Raw genomic sequence first — 22,401 nt, 5'->3', positions numbered from 1 at the left:
ATTCCAGATAGTTCATGTTCTCCATAATTATTTTAATTTTGAAATCTTACTATCTCTTCTTGCAGATTTTGTTGGTGATATATAGAAATGATGATGATTTTTGTGGGTTTTATATCCCCCTACTCTGCTAAAATTATTTGCCTCTAATAGGCTTTTTAGAATTTCTAGGATTTTCCAAATAGACCATCTCTTCTGCAAAAAGGCAGTTTTATTACCTCACTGACCATTCTGATTCTTTCCATTTTTTTTATTTTACTGCTATTGCTAGCATTTCTAATACAATATTGAACATTATTGGTGATAATGGGCATCCTCATTTCATTCTTAATCTTATTAGGCAGGCTTTTATTTTATCTCCATTACAAACAATGCTTGCTGATGGTTTAAGGTAGATGCTTCTTATCATTTTAAGGAAAAAAAATCCACTTATACCTATGCTTTCAAGGGTTTTTAATAGGAATGAGTGTTGTATTTTGTCAAAAGCTTTTTTTTTTTGCATCTACTGATATAATCATACAATTTTTGTTACTTTTGTTCCTGATATAATCAATTATCTTAATAGTTTTCCTCACATTAAATCGTCCTTGCATGCCTGGTATAAATCCCACTTGGTCCCAATGTATAATTTTTGCGATATATTATTGTATTTATCCTAGCTAGTATTTTATTTAGGCTCTTTGCATTCATATTCATTAATGAAATTGGTCTATAATTTTCTTTGTTTAGTACCATATTTGTTTCATAAAAGAAGTTGGTAGGATCCCTTCTTTGCCTATTATTTCAAATAATTTATTTAATGTTGGAATTAGTTGATCTTTAAATGTTTGGTAGAATTCATTTGTAAATCCATCTCGGCCTTATACTTTTTTCTTAGGAAGGTCATTCATGGCCTGTTCAATTTCTTTTTCTAAAAAAAGGTTCATCTATATATCCTATTTCCTCTACTGTTAATCTGGGCAGTTTATATTTTTAAGTATTCTTCCATTTGACTTAAATTTACCCAATTTTTCTGCTGCCACTCTTATCTGCAAGTAATATTGCTCCTCAGGGCCCCTACTTCCTTGTGACTTTGCCCATAAAATGTGCCTTGGACGTGACTATAGGCAATGGAGTTGCCAAAAATCATCCAGTCCTGCATCCAATACTAGCACAGGGTAAAAATGGAAATTCAAAGAATCCACCAATCACCTCCTGAAAGAGATCCCACAACGAAAGCTCCCAGGAATATTATAGTCAATTCCAGAGCTCCCAGGTCAAGGAGAAAATAGTATACGCAGCCAGAAAGAAACAGTTCAAATATCATGGTGCCACAGTCAGGAAGACACAAGATTTTGCAGCTTCTACATTAAAGATCAGAGGGCTTGGAATATGATATTCTGGAAGGCAAAGGAGCTAGGATTACGATCAAGAATCACCTATCCAGGAAAATTGAGTATAATTACTCAGGGGATAAATTATATTTAATTAAATAAATGAATTTCAAGCATTCCTGATGAAAAGACCAGAGCAAAATAGAAATTTTGACATTCAAATATAAGTTTTGATAGAAGCACAAAAAGTTAAACATGAAAGAGAAATTAAAAAAAGACTTAATAAGGCTAAACTGTTTACATTCCTATATAGAAAGGTGATACATATAATTCTTAAGAACCTTACCATTTTTAGGGCAGTTAGAAGGAGCCTACATAGACAAAAGGGCACAGAAGTGACTCAATTATGTTGGGATGATTTAAAAAAAATGAAGCGAGAAAGAGGGATGTACTAGGGGAAGGTGGAAGGAGGGAAAAAATGGGGAAAATTACACAAAAGAGGAGCACAGAGAAGATCTTTTATGGTGGAGGGGAAAATGTGGGGGGTGGGAGAAGGTGGACATTTGAACCTTGCTCTCCTCTAAATTAGTTCAATAATGGAAAAATATATGTACATACTCAATTGGGTATAGAAATCTATCTTTCCCAACAGAGAAGAGGAGGGGAAGGTGATAAGAGAAAGGAGGGGTAATAAAAGGAAGGGTAGATAAAGGACGGCAGTGGTCAGAAGCAACATAAACTTTAGAGGAGGGACAGGACAAAAAGAAAGACAGAAGGATACAATGAAGAAAATAGGATGCAGGGAAATGCAGAGTTAGCAATCACAACTGTGAATGGATTAAATTCACTCATAAAACAGAAGCAGATAGCAGAAGGGATCAGAAACCAGAATCCAATAATATGTTTTTTCCAAGAAACACACTTGAAATAGAAAGATACACATAGACCTAAAATAAAGGGCTGGAGCAGAATCTGTTATGCTTTAGCTGAAATAAGAAAGGCAGAGGTAGGGATCATGATTTCAGACAAAGCAAAAGGAAAAATAGTTCTAATCAAAAGATATGAGCAAGGAAACTACACCTTGCTAAAAGGCACCAGAGACAATGAGGCAGTAACAATATTAAACATATATATGCCAAACAGTGTAACATTCAAATTCTTAAAGGAAAAGTTAAATTAATTCCAGGAGGAAAAATACAGTAAAACTGTACTAGTGGAGGACTTCAACTTGCCCCTCTCAGAGCTAGATAAATCTAATAACCATAAAATAAACAAGAACTATGCTAAAGAGATGAACAGAATTTTAGAAAAGTAAGAAATGATAGACTTCTGGAGAAAACTGAATGAGAATAAAAAGGAGTATACCTTTTTACTCAGCTGTACACAGCACCTTCACAAAAATTGACCATTAAAATATAAATGCTTCACAAACACAGAAAAGCAGAAATATTAAGTGAACCCCTTTAAGACCACAATGCAATAAAATTACATTCAATAAAGTATACTTTTGCATTGTATTTTTCTCTTTGTGTGTTTTCTTTTATAGCATGGCTAATATGGAAATGTTTTACATGACTTCTTATCTATAATTGACATCTTATTGCCTGTCTTCTCAATGAGTGGGGGAAGGTTGGAAGGGAAGGAGAAAATTTGGAATTCAAATTTTAAAAATCTAATGCTAAAAATATTTTTAAATGTATTAGGGAAACATTTAATGAAAGAAATTAAAAAACAGATTTTATAAAATGTTCTCCTGGTTCTACTCGTTTCACTTTGCATCAGTTCCTCTAAGTCTCCCAAGGTTTTTCTGAAACCATTCTCCTCATCATTTCTCATGGCACAGTAGTATTCTATCACAATCACATATCACAACTTGTTCAGCCATTCCCAAATTGATGGGCATCCCCTCAATTTCCAATTCTTTACCACCACAAAAAAGTTGCTATAAATATTTTTGTAATATAGGTCTTTTTCCTTTTTCTTTGATCCATGAATACTGATTTTAAAATACACTGGGCTTCCCAGTCTTTGTAGGTTTGAAAAGCAACAAGTCAACCTTTTCCACCCTGACAATCTGCAGGATCAAGGTCCATCAGGCAAAGCACCATTGACTATGGGACTCTTTTGTGTTAAACTCCTCACTTTCTTAACACAAATCTCATAAAAATGTAAATAAAGAGTCTGATTCCATAGAGAACAGAAGGTGATTTTTATCTGTTGTCAACATGACTTCCTAGTTTCAGATTTCCTATAATCGGGTCAGGATCTCAGTTATAACACAGAACAAAGGAAATACTTACTGTATAACCGTATCGAGGAATGCTGAAGTACTTGAGCCATGAAAGCCAGGACACAACGGTTGGGAGATTTACTAACAACCCTGCAAATATCTACAAAAAGAATAGTCGCAGCTTTTAGGCAAATGTCACAGGCAACAGATTTCAGAAACTTAGCTGTCTTTTTCTAGGGAACGGGTCCCATCTCCTCTTTATCAGGTCATGTCCTAATATTTGCAGTTAAAGACTAATGATGGGGCAGCCAGGTGGCACAGCGGCTAGAACACCAGCTGTAGAGTCAGGAGGACCTAGTCCTAATTCGACCTCAGATACTTACTAGCTGTGAGACTCTGGGCAAGCCACTTAACCCTGATTGGTTCAAAAAAAGAGGAAGACAAATAATACTTGTTCCCAGCTATTCTAATCAATCCATTATGCATCTTAGTATTTCCACGCAATTGAACTGCTCAGATAAACCCTGCCTGCATGAAATAAGCTGAATTTCTGTCCTTTTAAAGGTCATTTGTAAAGGCACTGGAAGGCACTTGGAATATCTTGGAATCTAGGCAACATTTTTCAAGCCCTGCATCCTGGTGTCAGAGGCAACTCTCTAAGGCAGAACACCATTGATTATATCTATTCTTTACAGTAAAAAGTCGGAGATGGGAGGAGTGAAGGGAATGGCCTACTCTAAAATCGGCCCTGAAGGAGCCAATCTTCCCCTTCTCTCTATGCTACTGTTCAAGAATCAGGTTCTGGGGCAGCTCGGTGGCGCAGTGAGTGGAGCACCGGCCCTGGAGTTAGGAGAACCTGAGTTCAAATCTTGCTCAGACACTTGACACACTTACTAGCTGTGTGACTTTGGGCAAGTCACTTAACCCCAATTGCCCTGCCTTACCCACTCCAAAAAAAAAAAAAAAAGAAAAAAGAAGAATCAGCTTTTATGTAACTGAAGAAACAACAGAAAAAAAAACAGTCATGAAATAAAGGTTCTCACTCACCATCATGAAAACAAATGCGATGGTTGTGATGATATTGGCCACAGAAACCACACTCTGCCCTGCAGCAAGTGCCAGAACCATAGAACTGGCGGTATAGGCCACCATCAACAGAGTGAACATCATGATGAAGAAGGCCCCCACTTCCGGTTTCAGTCCTTAGCATGGGAAAAAATAAAACAAGATGACAATCCAGTATTTGCAACATTGTGTTTTTGAGACAGGATATTATAAAATATTAAGCTAAAATACGATAAAATATAATAACATGATATTATATGTTATGTTATGTTATGTTATATTACATTATATTAAAAAGAGACTCCTATCCTTGTCTTCATTCTCAGATAAGAACTTTATAATTGACACATTTACCAGCTAAGTGACTAAAGGTACATCATTTAATCAATCTAAGCCTCACTTTTCTTATCTGTAAAATAGGAACAATGATCTCTATAGTATCTCATCTCACAAGAATGTTATAAGGATCAAAAAGTTACATAAATGCCCATTTTTACTGTTATGGAAGATCATTTAATAGGATCCCCTTACTTTACAGCTGAAGACACTGAGGGCCCATGGGTTTCACTAATTTGTCCAGATTATATATGATTTAGTAAAAAAAAAAAAAGCCAGAGATGGAAATCACATCTCATAGTTCTAATCCATCAACAAGCATTTATTAAGTGCCTACTTGGGCCATCTCCAGTCATCCTGATCTATATCTTGCCACTGGACCCAGATGGCTCTGGAGGAGGAAAGTGAGGCTGGTGACTTTGCACAGCCCTCCCTCACCTAAATCCAATTCACTTGCAGGTCACGGCATCAATTTCCTGATGTCATGGTCCTCTTCCAGAATGAAGGCCAAACAATAACAACCCTACCTACTCTGTGCAAAGGCCAGGGATAGAAAGCAGAAATCTATTTTTCTTCTGGCTTTTGCCTCTTCTTTCAGAGAACTTACATTCCATATCATTTGTGCCTTGGCATATTTGTCAATTGCTGACTTTTTATCAAATACAACATGCTATCTTGGTAATATATCTTTTCGTGTTTATCTTCTCTTACTCATATCAAGTACATGTATAAGCACCAGAAAGTTGTCTTTCTTTATATCTTCCCACATGCTCTACCAAAAAATTCAAGGACTGACTAACAAAACGTTCCTCTAGTAAACTATTCCCATCCCTGAAAGTGAGTTGCCAGAGATCAAAGTCTTACCGGCAAAATAAAAACTCCTAGGATGAACATGGAATTGGGAAAGTGATTATGAAGCATCTCCCAACTGTTTCCCTAAATACCTCGTGACTTTTTTTTGCTCCACCCACAGCAAGGTTTAGTCCCAATTTCCTAGTACCCCGGGAACTGGGAAAGGCCTAGAATGCAGGCCTGGGATATCCAAAAAGTCTAAATGTGGCCATCCAAACTATTAAGGGCTAAAACCACTACGTGGTAACCAATTTTAAAACACAATATCCTTATCAATCAGCAAGTATTTATTAAATGCCTTTGTTCAGTCATTTTTAGTTGTGTTCAATTCTTTGTGACCCCATTTGGGGTTTTCTTGGCAAAGATACTGTAGTGGGGTTTGCCATTTCCTTCTCCAGCTCACTTTACAGATGAGGAAACTGAGGTAAACAGGGTTAAGGGCCTTGCCCAGGATCAAACAACTTCACAAGTGTCAGAGGCCAGATTTGAACTCAGGAAAATTAGTCTTCCTGACTCCAGATCCATCCAGTGTGCGCCACAAAGCGGATGACTAGGTACAATGAAAGGCCTAGAATTTGGCTGGTTTATAGATTTTGGGAGAGTAGATAATGATGATTAAGATGCTTTATCACCCATACCTAGGAAAATGTCTTGCATATAGTATATACTTAATATATGCTTGCTTTTATTTGTTCTGTTTAACTGAAAAAGAACATAAACTGACGTGTTCTTCATTAAATGACTATTAATTATGTTTTTAACATCTACTAGACTATGATAACTCAAGTCTCTAAGAGCGAAAACCTAGTAATAAGGTCACATTAATTCACATTAATTATCTGATAGACAACTAATCTAAACAAGTAGGACTTTAATGGTTTCCTTAAAAATCAAATATAAAAATTTAATCTTTCTCATTTTATCAGTTCAATATGCTAAGCATTAGCTCAGACAGTCTCATAAATAAGCTCTCGTTATTAGAGGAAAAAAAATTGTCCAAACATTAAGAAGAGTATCTTGGCCCTTGCTGAGAGATGCCAAATGGCAAAGTAGGTCTGCTTAAAAAGTGACTTTCTATCTTGAGGATCCAAGTTTAATACTGATAGTATATAAATATAATTTCAATCAATCAACAAGTAATAGCCTACTACTATAGGCTAAGCACCGTGCTAATTAGGGGAGAAGTAACAGGGAGAGATCAGCTGTTTCTTCTAAAACTCAATTGCTTAGATAAGCCTTGTTTTCAGGTTACTTACCTAACATAAAATAAGTTATACAAGTGAATATGACGCTCGGCAACATTCTCATGGGGAGTAAATCAGCTAACAACTTTGAAAAGAAATATGAAGAAACTCTATAGTATCCACTGACGTACTCATGTCTAAAAAAACCCAAAAACAAAATAAAACAAATATTACAGATATATACTACAATGGAGAGCTTAACAATTTAGAGTTTTAAGAGCTCAATCAAATAACTTGTCAGACTTTAAATAACAAATTAGAAGACTTAATATTCAAAATGACAAACTATTTTATTGTTTCCATCCAAGAAGAAATTTTAGAAAGGAGAGCCAAAAGAACAATATATACAATGGCAATTGTGCAAACGATGACAACGCCAGAAGGCAAAAAAAAAGTAACAATGTTGGTATCAAATTATTCATGTCAAAGCACAGATCCTTCCTTTCTGCTAATAAATAAATCCAAGAAGTAGGATCCCTCTATCTGGTGTTTTTGCTTAATTATTTTGGAGTAAGCACTTGCAGAGGCAAGTGTGAGTGTTGCTGGAATATCCAGGTTGTGTCAAAACAAAATGTATCAATTAAAAAAGGAAAAAAAAATATCCTTATGTACTAAAGAAAAAAGAGTCAGATAGCCTAGGGGCATTGTGACAGTGATAAAAAGAGCAAAGGATCTGGATTCAAGAGACGAGGATTCATCTCCTGGTTCCATTACTTATCTACTGTGTGACTGTGAACAATTACCTTAAATTATGGCCCACTATTTGCTCAAATATGGGGATTGGTTCAGATGACTAATTGCTTTCAAACTCTAAATCCACAGAATGAAAAATAACTCATTTTGAGTTTACCCCTTAGGGGTAAAAAATAACTTTCTAAATAGGAAAAAAAAATTTTCTAAACTACTAAGGGCTAAAACCATTGCATAGTTACTAATTTTAAAACACAATATTAATTAGCAAGTACTTATTAAATGCCTACTATGTGCCAGGTACTGGGCTAGGTATTAGGGATAAAAAGATAAATGAACAAAATAATTCCTACTCACAGGAAGTTTATATTCTAATGAAGGAGACAAATGCATAGACAAGTGTACACAGTAGAAACATAAAGTGAATAAATACAAAGATAAAGAAAGTATTAAAAACAAAAGTAGTTTGGAAAGAGAGGACCAGAAAGGTTTCACAAAGAAAATGGTGGCCCAGTCGTGTCTTAAAGAAAGAGAACTATAGTGGAGGGAAGGAATTTTATGAAGTGGAAAAAAGTAGGTGTCTATAGTTTTCTGAATGGCTCAATAAGTGATGAATGTAATGGGAGAGAAATGTGTCATAAGACACGATGATGATGAAGAATTTAAAGACTCAAATGAATTCAGGCTGAGTGAAGTAAGAAGAATCAGGAGGACATCATGCACAACCCACTACCCCAGTGTAAACTGAAAGAATAATGATGTGAAATTGAACTCTAGGGAATGATAAGGACCAAACAGAGCCCAAAAACAGAGGTCAGAAAAGTGGCTCATGCCCTTCACTGCAGAGATGGGGGAGGAGGTGACTAAAACTCTGGGTCTGGGGTTTTGTGGTGGCTGGTTTTGCTGAACTTGCTTCTTTTTCTTCCTCTTTCAATCTGTTATAAGGAGTGTCTTGAAAGGGAAGACACATATTCAGAAATTAATATAACATAAACACAAAAGGCATCAAGAAAAATATGATTTAGGAATAATTATGGTTGCTATACATTCCTTATTTTTTATGCTGCCCATCAGATATATTGAAGAAAGTTTAATTTAATAATAATTTGTCTGGAATTAGGATTTTATAAGATAAACGGATAAGACAAACCAGCAATAAAACCAAAACTTTTAAAGAAAAATGGCAGATGATGGCTGCTGATAGCTAAAGGGAGTTGGTCACTGAAACCTGCTGCTTTGTAGGAAATGATGATGATGCCTTCCCTCAGGGCCATGCTGCATCCAGCAGGAGATGGGAAGCACAAGGCCCATGGTCAGAGGAACATGGCTTCTCTTCCCAATGAGCCATCAGGGACTGTCCCATTTTTCTTTTTGTACCCCCAACACTAATCACAATAATAAGGACTTATTTTTTTTAAAAATATAAGCTTTTTCATTTATCCATTATGGAAAATAATAGCAAATAACCATAATAATAACAGCAAATCACTAAATAACAGAATATGCATTTGGGAAATCATCGCTGATTATTATTCAGAAAGTGCTTACTCACATAAATAGCTTTTTTTCCACAACCAAAAGTTCGACTACAGCGACGCTGCCGAAACACTGATTGTTGGTCAGGAAAAAGAGCACCCCGGCTCTGTGAAAGAAGAAATTGTTCAAAATTCACCTGTGGCCAACCACATGCCCTACATTAAAATGGTATGATTCTGTATGTAAATAACAAAAACAATATATTATTTCTAGCAATTAATAATCACCTCCTTCTTCAATTTATTTGTGCAGCATCAAAAAGTCTTATTACACAGTATGTTATATTATGTTAATAATCAAAGCTTTAGTGAGAGCCTAACGTCACTGGGGCTATTTATGCTGTAGAAGCCAGACTGTCCCTCTCCTATGGTGTTTTTATTCTCAGTGGAATTATAACACCCAGCAGCCCCAATCTTGAACTGACTGAAGCGGGCATTGATCATGGTTAACATTTCATTTATATGGTATCTGGGAGATACTTCATAAGATCAGATTTTCCAGATAATAAAACATACCCATTTGTATGACAAGTTATTTTTTATTTTCAAACATTCTGAATGGAAATCTTGCTAAAATGTACTACACATTTCCCCAACCTTTGTAAACAGAGTATGCTCTTCTTTCTTGATTGCTCCAACACAATTATCCTCCCATGTGGTTTCCAAAATGACCAGGGTGAAAAATTAAGAACCATCAAAGCTTTGCTAACACCAAAAGGGAAAACAGATGTCTGTGCACCACTTGGAAAAAAAAGGTGGCAATAAGAAGTGCTAGTGCCAGAAAATAATGTTTTATTTGTGTCATATGGCAAAAAAAAGCTTAAAAAGGGTAGTGGCTACAATTCTTCAACAGTTCCAATTCGGAGAAGAAACACTCAACATTGTTTTGAGTAATATGTGTAGAATACTGTACTACTCGCTTTTTTACAACATAAAACTTAAAATGCAATTTTGCATTTTTACATTAGCCCTAAATAGACTGGCTAAGAACCCAATAATAGTAGTTATCATCCAATATAACAACCAGAAAAGGTGAGAAAAAGAAAAATCCATTCATACAAGAGTAATCAACAAAAGAAGAAGAAAAGATGAAAACTGACAACCAGTTCTAATGATAATTCTGTTTATTGGCTCAGCTTCCTCTTCAACTCAGGGATGGCATTTAGCCCTTTATACTCCTGAAAATCATTACTGTCCCTTCACAGAGATTCTGGGGCTGGGTTACTTACCTGTTCTGAATTCCAGTGGAATCATCTTTGAGCCCAAAGAAAATGGCACCTACAACCAATCCAAGCAAAGTCGTGATAATTACCTTTGTAAGGAAAGAGGGGTGGGAAAGAAAGAGGAAAGAATTGTTGTAATTAGAAAGTAAAAACAAAAACCTGATATATTTAAGAGTTGAAGTTTAAAAAATTACAGAAACATTTTGTTACTAACTTGCAATAAAATCATTATAAAACAAGAGAAAAATGTTAGGTCCTCTCCAAACGGATGCACATGGCATACTTAGAATCTGAGAGTGAACTGTTTTACCTTTTGAATTCAAAAGGTGGGACGTATTCTAACAAGAAGCTTAGTAACAGGAAGCCTACCTCAGAGGTAGGAAGACTTGTGTCTAAGCCCTGTTTCTGACACATACAGACTGAGTGGAATGCTGAAATAGTGAAGGCCCCCTCAGTATGGTATTGAATAGAATACTGAAATAGTGAAGCCCCCCCTCAGCATGGGAAAAGACCTTACCTCTCCTACCATTCAACCCCCCCCCACCCTGCACCCCTCCTATTTTTAGAAACTGCTCTGCTGAGAAAGTAGAGATAAGAAATTACATCAGTAGACAGACACCTGCAAGGTCCTGTTTATCTAACTTTTACTCCCTTTTCCATAGTCTCACGCCTGTTCTCTGTTCTCTTTTGCTGGGAAAAGATTCCGAGTTTAGAATGTGAGCTCCAAATCCAGTCAATGGGAAGAGGAGCCAGTAGGGGTGGGGAAATGCTTCGTTAGTGTCTATATAACTTGCTTTGAGCTGTATGCCGCCACCACCCCCCCCCCCACACACAAGTGCTGGCATCATCTTGGGCCACACTGAGGTGTGTCCCTTCTCATGAGAAAGCAATAAATTCCTCTTTGCCCTTTCTCAAGAACTGTCTATTTTTAATGTGAGTAGTGGTCTCTGACCCACACACTGGCTATGTGGGCATGCTGGCTAAGTTTTCTGCCCAGATACATCCCAGCATCACGGGCAGTTTTCTCAGGCTATAAATTGCACTGGTGGAGGTAGCATCCTCACCAAGGGTTTGCTGCACCAATAATATTAGAGGTCTAGACACCCTCAAAATCGATTCTAAAATATTTTTAAATGTTGTTTAATGTCTACAAAAAGGAGAAAGTAGATGTTTCTATTAAAAAAAACTAGTTCCTGTCAATCAACCACCAAGCACTTATTAAGAACTGATTATATGCCAGGCATTGAGCCAGAGGAAAACAAATACGAAATTGAGACATTTGAAGAGGCTACATTCTATTGGGAGATGATATATAAATATGCTAGTATACACAGAAGAAATATAGTGTTAGTTGAATACAGGAGAGGAAGGCAATAGTATTTAAAATGCCTGACACCCTAGCGAAATATAAGCCAAGACAAATTCAGTTAGAAGCTTCACGAAATAAAGCCAAAAAACAAAGTTTTCATTAAAACAAAAACGGACACCAAACATAGCACCCCAGTAAGATTTTTAAAGGTGTGAACCATTCCTCATTTTTGAAGTATAGACCAAACAACACTCATAAGGGACATATATATGTGTATGTGCATATGTATGTATATATGTATGTATATACATATATACATATACACAATGTATATGCACACATGTATGTATATATACATATATAAACATTAAATAAAACCCTATTGATGGGTTCTTTTGGATTGGGTCTGCAGTTTCACTGGTATAGGGGATTCTCAATAACGAAAAGCCCTGTATCTGTACAAATCATCACTTGCTCTGCAACTTAGAACTTGAGAGAGCTTTCTGGGACACAGAGAGATTAAATTCCATTCCCAAGGTCACAGAGCTTTTGTGGCAGAATCTGAACTCAAGGTTTGATTTTTTTTAAACTCCAAGACAGGCTATTCTACTGTGCCATGCTGTCTTAGAACCAGAGGATAATACAGGGTGGCCCAACTTTAAAGTGCACTAAGACTTTTGGTACATCTTGGGTGGGGGGGAGGGGGAGTGGTGAGAAGGGTAAAGAGAATGGGAGGCACTTGAGTGATTTTGAATAATGAAAAGAGAAAAAGGTTATGTGACTAGTAGTTTCTCTTTGTATTTTGAAACTGGTGGTTGAGGCTAATTAGAAGGTGACCTTACTTATGATACCCGTGTAAAAACAGGATTTCCTCACTATTCTTAGCATGTAAAATAAGAAAGTGCCCCTAAAAATGTTTACAAGGGATTCTGTACCACAAGGACACCGGTATTAGCTGGAGACCTGCCTGTGCCACCCAGGGGGGGTCGGTGCCTTGCCCTACACTGTCCCTGCCATGACATCACTCAACCAGCCTTCCCCTACAGGTCAGGAAGGCTCCATGCTACCATCTCTGTCTCTCTGTAGATTCCTTCCTGGCAATCTGCATTGGCAGAAGATGGTCAGACTTGGGCTCTTTCCCAGTACCTCCCCCATCCATCTCTTTCAAGCTCTCTGTTTCTCTGCAGACAAATACAAGCCCTTATAAAGTATTCTGTCAGATAAAACAATGTGCTTGGAAAGGGTACTTTTATGAAAAATGGTCTCAGGGACATAAAAACAGCTTCAGTTCATCATAGGTGATACAGGAAAGCAGCACAGCGTGGAGAAACAGCAGTAACTCTGGGTCAGACCACAGTTCAAGCTCCAGCCTTACCACTTACTAGACGACTATGGACAAGTCACGCCTAACTTTTCTAAATCCAGTTTCCTCAATTGAAAAATGGGAATGAGAATCGTGTTGACTACCAACTCATGAGCAAAGTACTTTGTCAAATGTAAAACATTATGTAAATTTAAGTGACACTGATGAATGACAGAATAAATGGGAGAAAATTCTGCTTTTTGTAGCTTTGTATAGCTTTCTGTAATGCTTTTCTACAATCCAGGAACCCTAAGAACAATGATAGAAATTTCAGTATAGTATATTAATATAAAGTGAAGGATCTGAAAACAAATCTTACTGCTCAATGCTCCCAAAAAATCCTTTCCTTGGAGTATAATCATGATATGCCGACTTCTTTAAGGTACAAAATCCATAAATACTACTGAAGGCTGTGGTAAAGGCTATATCATGATGGGGATGTGGGGAAGGGTCATGCTGAAATCACTCTGGGAAGCAAATGACTACGCAGTGAAAGAAGGAACTTTAATAAGAAACTCAGAAAAACGCTACGTCCTAACTTTTGCTAATGAGGGAATATGAGGCTGGAGGATCGCTTGACTTGGGAGCTCTGAGATGCAAAACAGCTAAAGCTGACTTAGCATCCTTACTGAGTCTGGCATCAACGTGGGGAGCCCAGGGGAGCATGGGAAGGAGCAGGGGGGTAAACCAACAGGCTGTCTATGAAGGAATAAAGTAAGCTAGGCTGTAAATGGAGGTCAGAGCTTCTGCACCGATCAGCAGCAGGATTAGGCCCACAAGTGTTCTATTTGGCCTGGGCAAGACAAGGAGACCCAGTTTCAAGAAAAGAAAAAAGCTAACTGCTACGTCCATTAATCTGGCAAGTTGTAGAACCTTCCAGAGTGAAAGCTGTCACAATTAATCAACAAGCATTTAATCACCTATGTGTTAATCAATCCACAAGCATCTAATCACCTATTATGTGCTGATCAATCAACAAGCACTTGATCACCTACTATGTGCTAATCAATCAACAAGCATTTAATCACCTATGTGTTAATCAATCCACAAGCATCTAATCACCTATTATGTGCTAATCAATCAACAAGCACTTGATCACCTACTATGTGCCCTATGCTAGATTCTATGGAGAAAAAAAAATCTTTTCACTTCAAGGCACTTACATGTCACAAAGCCAAGCTCTCCTAAAACAGTTACAAGACGTAAGTAATAAGAGCAAGCATATACAAATGGTTTGTTTCTCTCTGGACTCAACATTTTCCTCCAACATCTTCAGAAATGAAAACCAATATATTTCTAGAGGGAGCTATGAAGCAGGAAAAAATAATGAATTTTGAGGTAAAATTATTCCTCTTGTCTTTGTTTCATGAGAAGGCAGGGAGAGGTGAAGAAATGTAGGCCAAGTCTAGAACTCTGATTTCAATGGCATAGAGAATTCTCATTGATCATATTCCTTCTCTGCAGTACTTCTGAATGGATGGCTGAGCTAGCTCTCTGTTGATATCTTGGGATACTGAGCATTGTGTTGACAGGCTGGGGACCTATAGGCTTTTAGTGTTCCTAAAGTAGTCCAGTCTCCCCAGTCTTGGGTTTGGGCCTGAGCAAGAGTCGACTGCTACTAGACTGCCCCCATCAGCCAGTAAGAAAGCTCTGTTGGCTCAGAGCAGCATAGGTGACATTTCGGTCTGGAATTTCCACCCTAAATCATTCCTCTACAGGGTTGGTTACATGTTGAAAGTGAGACTCTATTTTGTGCCTGAGGTCTGAGCCATACTGCTGCTGCTATTGCTGGCTCTTGGACTTCCTCCTTTCTCCATACATCACCCAGGGTCTTCTTACTTGGGACTGGCACTATGGTGGGCAGGTCCTCTTTTCACTCTACCCCGGATCTGTGACCCCGATCTGGATAGTGGGGGGCAAAACTACCAGTCTGAACCTGTCTACATTACAATGGCCCAGTATAGGCCTGGAGGTGCCCTGGTTTGGGTCTGGGACCTTCTTTCCCCCTTAGGTACTATCTCTTCCTTGGGCACTGGAATGCTCCATACGCACCCTACCTGACCTTTCTCTAGTGTCACAGATATCCCTGTGTTAGTCTTCCTAAGCCAACACGGGCTGAACAAATAATTCACTGTTTTCTCTTAAAGACCTTTTTATGGATTTCTCCATGAGGATTCAGTTTGGTGCATTCTCTAGATCTGTTTGGAGAAGTTTGTTTGAAAAGATGCAGCAACTTTACCTGAGCTATGGAAGCTTGAGGGCTGCGCAGCAAATTTTTGAACGACCGTTTGGACACCCATCTGACTTGATGACAGAAGGAGGTAACATAAGCTGTTTTCCTGAAAGGAGTCACCTTGATCTTTTGAATCCCTGCAGAGAATGTATCTAGTTCTGCTTTAGTGTCCTTGAAGCAGGTGGAGTTAATATAATTCTCTGCCAATTGATCTATGATAGGCCTATGATGCTGTGCGTGTTCTGCATTATTCTGAGCTTTGGATTAAAGAGAAAAACCAGAGTTGAATTATTAAAAGGACAACTGACCAAAATAATTTCTATCCTGATTTTTAAAAACGTTGTTAATTTATTATTTATTTTATAATTTAAAATTATTTATAATTTATTAATTCACAAAAAATAATTTAACTGGACTTTCTCCCAAATATATTTATGAGTTTAGGCAATCACACATTTGAAAAAAAGTTAGCAACATTACTTTGATAGCTACAGTTATTATATTATAACTCCAAAACTGAAGTTTTGTGACTATATTTTAGATGTTTTAACAAATCATTTGTTTATTCTCTTTTGGTGATGGATTCAAATCCTCATTTTAATATTTGATCCTTGATATTAATTGTGTGGAAACTCATAAAATCCTTACACTCAGGTTAAACAACATCAATAAAGCTGTCACCAAAACTAATGTTCCATGGGCACAATGTACGCAGTAAACATCTTATTTATCAGCCAGCTGGAATGCTGATCATTGAAATTTAGACAACAAAATTAAATGTTCACTGCTTAGTTCATACTCTCATATCAAAGCTTTATATCCACAACTCTATGTTGTCAGTTTCTTAATTTTAGCCAATTAGTATGGATATGAAACTATGAATCCAATTAATTCACAAATAGTTTTCCATTTATTTACCTTCACCACGGCCTTCCTCTCTGTTTAACAGCACAGCAGAAGAGTCTCCATTAATGACATCCAGGAAGAAATCTGCCGGGTTATTATAGGGCTCACAATGGTAGCCTACAAAGAGAATCCAAACATGGCCACTCAGTAACTAGTAGTGATCCACAGAGATGAAGAAAGCACTCAGTCAAGAGTCATAAAGAGTCCAAAACTCTTACCTTTCTCTTTTTACTTATTTTTCCTTCCTTCCACCCTGATAATCCCATTTTAATCAATATTGGCCAAGCAATTATATGCCATGCTTTCCTATACACTGAAGGAGAATTATGACTACGCTGGGGCCTAGGTATTTCTTCCCTCTTATTCCCATTAAATGAGAATGGAAACACCCAGTGAAGTGGGTGTCCTATACCTGCTTCATTTATTCCTGACACCTCCACTCAAATCTGGCAAGACTCACCTCTGGGAGTAAAAGGAAGAAACAGGAAAAAAAGTAAGGAAATAGATCATGAAGAAACTACTGATGGAATAGAAATAGTAAGCAGAACCACCCTACACCCTGCTCTGCCCTGAGCAGACCTACCAAGTCATAGATTGTTGTTGCAGACATCAGTGTATACAATGTACATACATACATACATACATATATACATACACATGCATACAGATACATAAATATCCACTTACATAGAATCAGCACTTAACCCTTGTGATGTTCTTTCCTGCAACTTAGACAAAGACACAGATTGCCCTTTTTCCATTCTACGTAATCCATCTCAATGTAAACCCTGATTTTCTTCTCCTTCAATGCTGCCCACTACATGGGAAAAACCAACTTGAAATTAACATCAGTGGGGAAGAAAAGTAACAGAAAAGCACAAAGTATGGGGGTCTACATCTTTCTAGGGGTAGCCTTATTTGTCAAGGTCTTTTTGTTGTTCTTATTCAGTTGTGTCCAACTCTTTGTGACCCCATTTGGGGTTTTCTTGGCAAAGATACGGGAGTGGTTTGCCATTCCCTTCTCGAGATCATTTTCCAGAGGAGAAAACCGAGGCAAACAAGATAACATGACTTGCCCATGGTCACACAACTAGTAAGTGTCTGAGGCCAGATTTGAACTCAGGTCTTCCTGATTCCAGGCCCAGTGTTCTATCCACTGCTCCACCTTGCTGCCCTTTGTCAAGGTCTGCTTCAAGACAATTCGTTAATTCAAACATCTATGAAGGGCCTATCATGAGAAGTTGGGAATGCAAAGACAAGAACTGGGGTCTCAAGGGGATTCCCCCCCGCCAAGGTGATACCACACACACTAAGATAATAATCATACAAAGTAGGGAATTAATGAGGAAAAGGAGAAAAAAATGCTCTTAGAACATCTAGGAAAGGAGAAAATACTACTGGGGAGAGAATTAAGAGAAGGCAGGATCTCTTTCGGTTTTGCCATTTTGGGGGAAAATAGGTGCTGAATAAATGCTTGTTGATTAACTGATTCGCAGTTAATATAACACGAGGTGAGCCTTAAAGGAAGAAAAGGAAGCTGAAAGGTAGAGATCTAGAGGTCATTCCAGGTGGGAGGACAATTTACATGAAAATCTCCTGGGAGGATGTGTGTGCAACAGCCAGGAACACAGTTTAGCTGAACTGCTGATCTAAAAACAAAGTAACATAAAGAAAGATTTTAGAACCAGACTGTGGAGAACCTTCATCCAGGTTGAAGAGCTTGAACTTTATCTTGGAGGCAATAGAGAGTCACTAAAGATTCTTGGACAGGGAAATTATTATATCAATCAATCAACTTCTCCCAGAAGAGAGGGAAGAGGAGGGGTCAGAATGGGAGGTGGAAGGTGTTGTTGGGAGGGGTTGATACAAAGAAGGTAATAAAGCTGAGGAACTTAGTCTGGTACAAAGTTCCTTCAGTAGCCTGGTAATAATTATGGCTTTGCAGAGGTCCCCTCCTTTATGGTTATCTCCAAGTTAATTCATTCAGTATTCAACTGAATCAATGGCAATCTGTTAACTGCTACTAAGGGATATATATATTTAACTCCTACAAATTCAGCTATTGGGGGAGGAGAGGAAGAGAGAAAGAAGAAAGAGAGAGGAGGAGAAGGGGAGAGGGAGGGAGGGAGAGGGGGAGAGAGAGAGCGCACAATTTAAATAGTACCAACAATTCCACCTGCCATTTCTACTCTATCTCTACTCATACACTGGAGTGAGCATAAAATTGGCACGAGATGGGGGGCCAGAGCTAAGATGGCTGCGTGCAAACAGTGTCTTACCAGAGCTCTCTCACAAGTTCTGTCCAATACCTCTAAAAAAGTGAATCTGAGCAGATCTGAGAGAGTCAGAAGCCACTAGTAGACTGAGTGGGGCAAACTTCCAAGCCAGTAAAGTCCAACGGGTTGATGGGATGGATCTGTAGGCTGGGAGAGTGCCTGGTGTGTGGAGTGGCATCAGACAGCACCAAAGTGGAAGCAGCTGTGGAAACCAACCAGCGATCCAGGCTGGGAGAAAGCTGGGCACATGAAACCAGTGGAGAACCTCATGCCTCCCAACACAGGATGGGAGGCTGCAGCAGCACAGCACCTGTGGCCATGAGACATCTCCTGACGCTTGCAGCCCAAAGGTTTGAAACCTGCCTTCTTGAGCTTCCAGGAGACAAAATGGCCAGGTAAAACAGCTCTCATCCATCCCTCCCTCACTGACCCAGAGAATTCCTCGGGGAAAAAATGCTGGAATAGAGGAGACAGAAGTGGGGCTTCAATAGCTAAATACTGGGAACTTCTGAGTACCAGACGGGCAGAGCCAGTAAGGGTCAACACCAGGAACCCAGACATGCCTTTGCACAGCCAGAGAAGTGGCAGACACCAGCACGGACAACTGCTGAGACCACTGGTGCTGGAAAACACCCCTATGGGAAGAGTAGACTTCTGGTAGCCATATGACCCCTCCCCCACACCTCAGGAAATGGAAGGCCATAATACACAAAGCCAGTAACTAGGCTCACAATTCCCAGAACAAGAAACCTGGGACAGAGATCCCTGAATCCCAAAAGCAGAAACCCATTGTAAAGCCAGGAAAAAGCTAACCAACGTGAAGAAGAACATGAAAAAACCAAGGATCACAGATTCTTTTTATGGAGACAGGGAAGATCAAAACACCAATTCAGAAGAGGACAGCATTGACACTATACCCACATCTGATACCTCAAAAGTGGATGTGAACTGGTCTCAAGCCCAAAAAGCATTACTGGAAGAGCTAAAGGAGGATTTTAAAAACCAAATTAGGGAGATAAAAGAAAAAATGGAAAAAAAAAATCACGGATGAGATCAAATCTTTAAGAAGTAAAATTGGTGAAATGGCTAAGGAGTATCAGAATCTAAATAGAGAAAATGACATCCTGAAAGGTAAAATCACCCAACTGGAAAAGTAGACTCAAAAGCAAAATGAAGACAGCAACTCATTAAAAATTAGAACTGAGGAAGTAGAAGCTAATGACTCTATGAGGCATCAAGAAGTAGTCAAACAAAATGTCAAGAATGAAAAAATAGAAGAAAATGTGGAATATCTGATTGGAAAAACAACTGACCTGGAAAACAGCTCCAGGAGAGACAGTTTAAGAATTATTGGTCTACCGGAAAGCCACAATAAAAAAAAAAAAAGAGCCTGGACAGTATCTTCAAAGAAATTATCAAACATAACTGCCCAGAGGTCCCAGAACCAGAGGGGAAAATAATGATTGAAAGAATCCACCGATCATGCTCTGAAAGAGATCCCAAGCTGAAAACTCCAAGAAATATTATAGCCAAATTTCAGAATTACAAAGTCAAGAAGAAAATACTGCAAGCAGCCAAAAAGAAACAATTCAAATATCATGGAACTACAGTCAGGATCATGCAGGATCTTTCAGCTTCTACATTAAATGACAGGAGAAACTGGAACATGATATTCTGAAGGGCAAAGGAGCTGGGACTACAACCAAAGATCAACTACCCAGAAAAATTGAGCATAATTTTTCAGGCAAGGAAATGGACATTCAATGAAATAAGGGAATTCCAGACCTTCCTGATGAAAAGGCCAGAACTCAATGGAAAATTTGATCTTCAAATACAAAACTCAAGAGAGACATAAAAAGGTAAACAGGGGAAAAAAACCCCACAAACTTTGTTAACCAATAAGGGCAAACTGTTTACATCCTTATATAGGATTATATTGTTTTATATATGTTACATATATGTATGTGTGTATGTACATATACATATATATGCGCCAATCTTGAGAACACTACAGTTATTATGACAATTGAAAGGGATACACATAGACTGTGGGTATCAGTATAAAATAACTGATATAAGGATAAAAAACATAATTAAGAGATGTAAAGGGAGAGTTCTGGGAGAAGTGGTAAGGAGGTAGTAGAAAATGGTAAATTACATCAAATGAAGATGCACAAAAACACATTATAGTAGAGGGAAAGACGGGAGGGAGAAGAGTAGTATATGAGCTTTACTCTCATCAGATTTGGTTCAAGAAGAAAAAAAAAATATACTCTGAAAAGTATAGAAATCAAACTTGTCCTACAGGCAGTAGGCGGAGAAAGGCAAGGGCGGGGGGGGGTGGTCAGAAGGGAGGGAAGAAGTAGCAAGGGGAAAAGAGTAAGATAAAGGAGGGAAATCAAGAGGGAGGGTAAATTGAGGAAGGTGGTAGTCAAAAGCAAAACTCTTGAGGAGCGGAAGAGGGGAGGGAGAAATAAAAGCATAAATGGGAGAGTAAACAGGATAGAGAAAAAGGCACAGCTTGTAATCATAACTGTGAATGTGAATGGGATAAACTCTCCCATAAAACGGAGGTAGAGAGCAGAAAGGATTAAAAACCATAATCCTACAATATATTGTTTACAAGAAACACATCTGAAAAAGGGGGATACAGGCAGAGTAAAAGTAAAATGATGGAATAGAATATATTGTGCTTTAGCTAAAGTGAAAAAAGCAGGAGGTGCAATCCTAATCTCAGACAAAGCAAAAACTAAGACAGATCTAAGTAAAAGAGATAAGGAAGGACACTATATCCTGCTAAAAGGCACCAACCACAGACAATGAAGTAATATCATTATTTAACATATATGCACCAAGTGGTATAGCATGCAGATTCTTAAGAGGAGAAGTTAAGGGAATTACAGGAAGAAATAGACAATAAAACTATACTAGTGGGGGCCCTCAACCTTCCCCTCTCTGAACGTGATAAATCTAACCTCAAAATAAACAGGAAAGAAGAAGGTGAATAGAACTTTAGAAGAGGCAGATATGATACACCTCTGGAGAAAACTGAATGGGGATAAAAAGGAATATATTTTTTTCTCAGCAGTACATGACACATACTCAAAAATTAACTGAAAAATTAATTACTAGGGCATAAAAACCTCACAATCCAGTGTAGAAAGGCTGAAATATTCAATGCATCCTTCTCAGATCATGACACAATAAAATTTTTTTGTAATAAAGGACTCTGGAAAGATAAACTAAAAATTAATTGGAAACTAAATAATTTAATTCTAAAGAATGAGTGGGACAAAGAACAAATCATAGAAACAACTAATTGCTTCATTCAAGAGAATGACAATAATGAGACAACATATCAAAACTTATGGGATGCAGCAAAAGCAGTTCTTAGGGGAAGTTTTATATCTCTAAATGCTTACATGAATAAAATAGATAAAAAGGAGATCAATGAAATGGGCATGCAACTGAAAAAACTAGAACAAGAACAAACTGAAAATTCCCAATTAGATACCAAATTAGAAATACTGAAAAATCAAAGGAGAGATTAATAAAACTGAAATCAAGAAAACTATTGAATAAATAAAACTAAGAGCTGGTTTTATGAAAAAAACCAATAAAATTGATAAACCCTTAGTAAATTTGATTAAAAAAAACAAAACCAAATTACCAGTATCCAAAATGAAAAGGGTGACTTCACCTCAAATGAAGAGGAAATTAAAACAATAATTAGGAATTATTTTGCCCAATTGTATGCCCGTAAATTTGATAACCTTAGGGAAATGGATGAATATTTACAAAAATACAAATTGCCCAGGTTAAGAGAAGA

The 22,401-nt window shown here is 37.8% G+C and overlaps 1 protein-coding gene across 2 annotated transcripts in view; it reads right to left on the bottom strand.

The window, feature by feature from the left end:
- Positions 1 to 22,401, bottom strand: part of ABCG2 (ATP binding cassette subfamily G member 2 (Junior blood group)) — an 83,434-nt gene that overhangs the window by 4,509 nt on the left and 56,524 nt on the right. For both annotated transcript variants that reach the window (XM_036763408.1, XM_036763407.1), the window contains 7 exons: positions 16,309 to 16,413; positions 15,397 to 15,647; positions 10,492 to 10,574; positions 9,280 to 9,369; positions 7,050 to 7,174; positions 4,588 to 4,742; positions 3,611 to 3,700 (listed from right to left, as the gene is read on the bottom strand). In XM_036763408.1, the coding sequence (XP_036619303.1) occupies positions 3,611 to 3,700; positions 4,588 to 4,742; positions 7,050 to 7,174; positions 9,280 to 9,369; positions 10,492 to 10,574; positions 15,397 to 15,647; positions 16,309 to 16,413 (899 nt within the window). The remainder of the gene's footprint in view (positions 1 to 3,610; positions 3,701 to 4,587; positions 4,743 to 7,049; positions 7,175 to 9,279; positions 9,370 to 10,491; positions 10,575 to 15,396; positions 15,648 to 16,308; positions 16,414 to 22,401) is intronic.

Source organism: Trichosurus vulpecula, chromosome 6, assembly GCF_011100635.1.
Source record: "Trichosurus vulpecula isolate mTriVul1 chromosome 6, mTriVul1.pri, whole genome shotgun sequence".
Lineage (NCBI taxonomy): Eukaryota > Metazoa > Chordata > Mammalia > Diprotodontia > Phalangeridae > Trichosurus > Trichosurus vulpecula.
The sequence above is the reverse complement of the archived record's forward strand: the minus strand, read 5'-3'. Positions and strand labels throughout refer to the sequence as shown.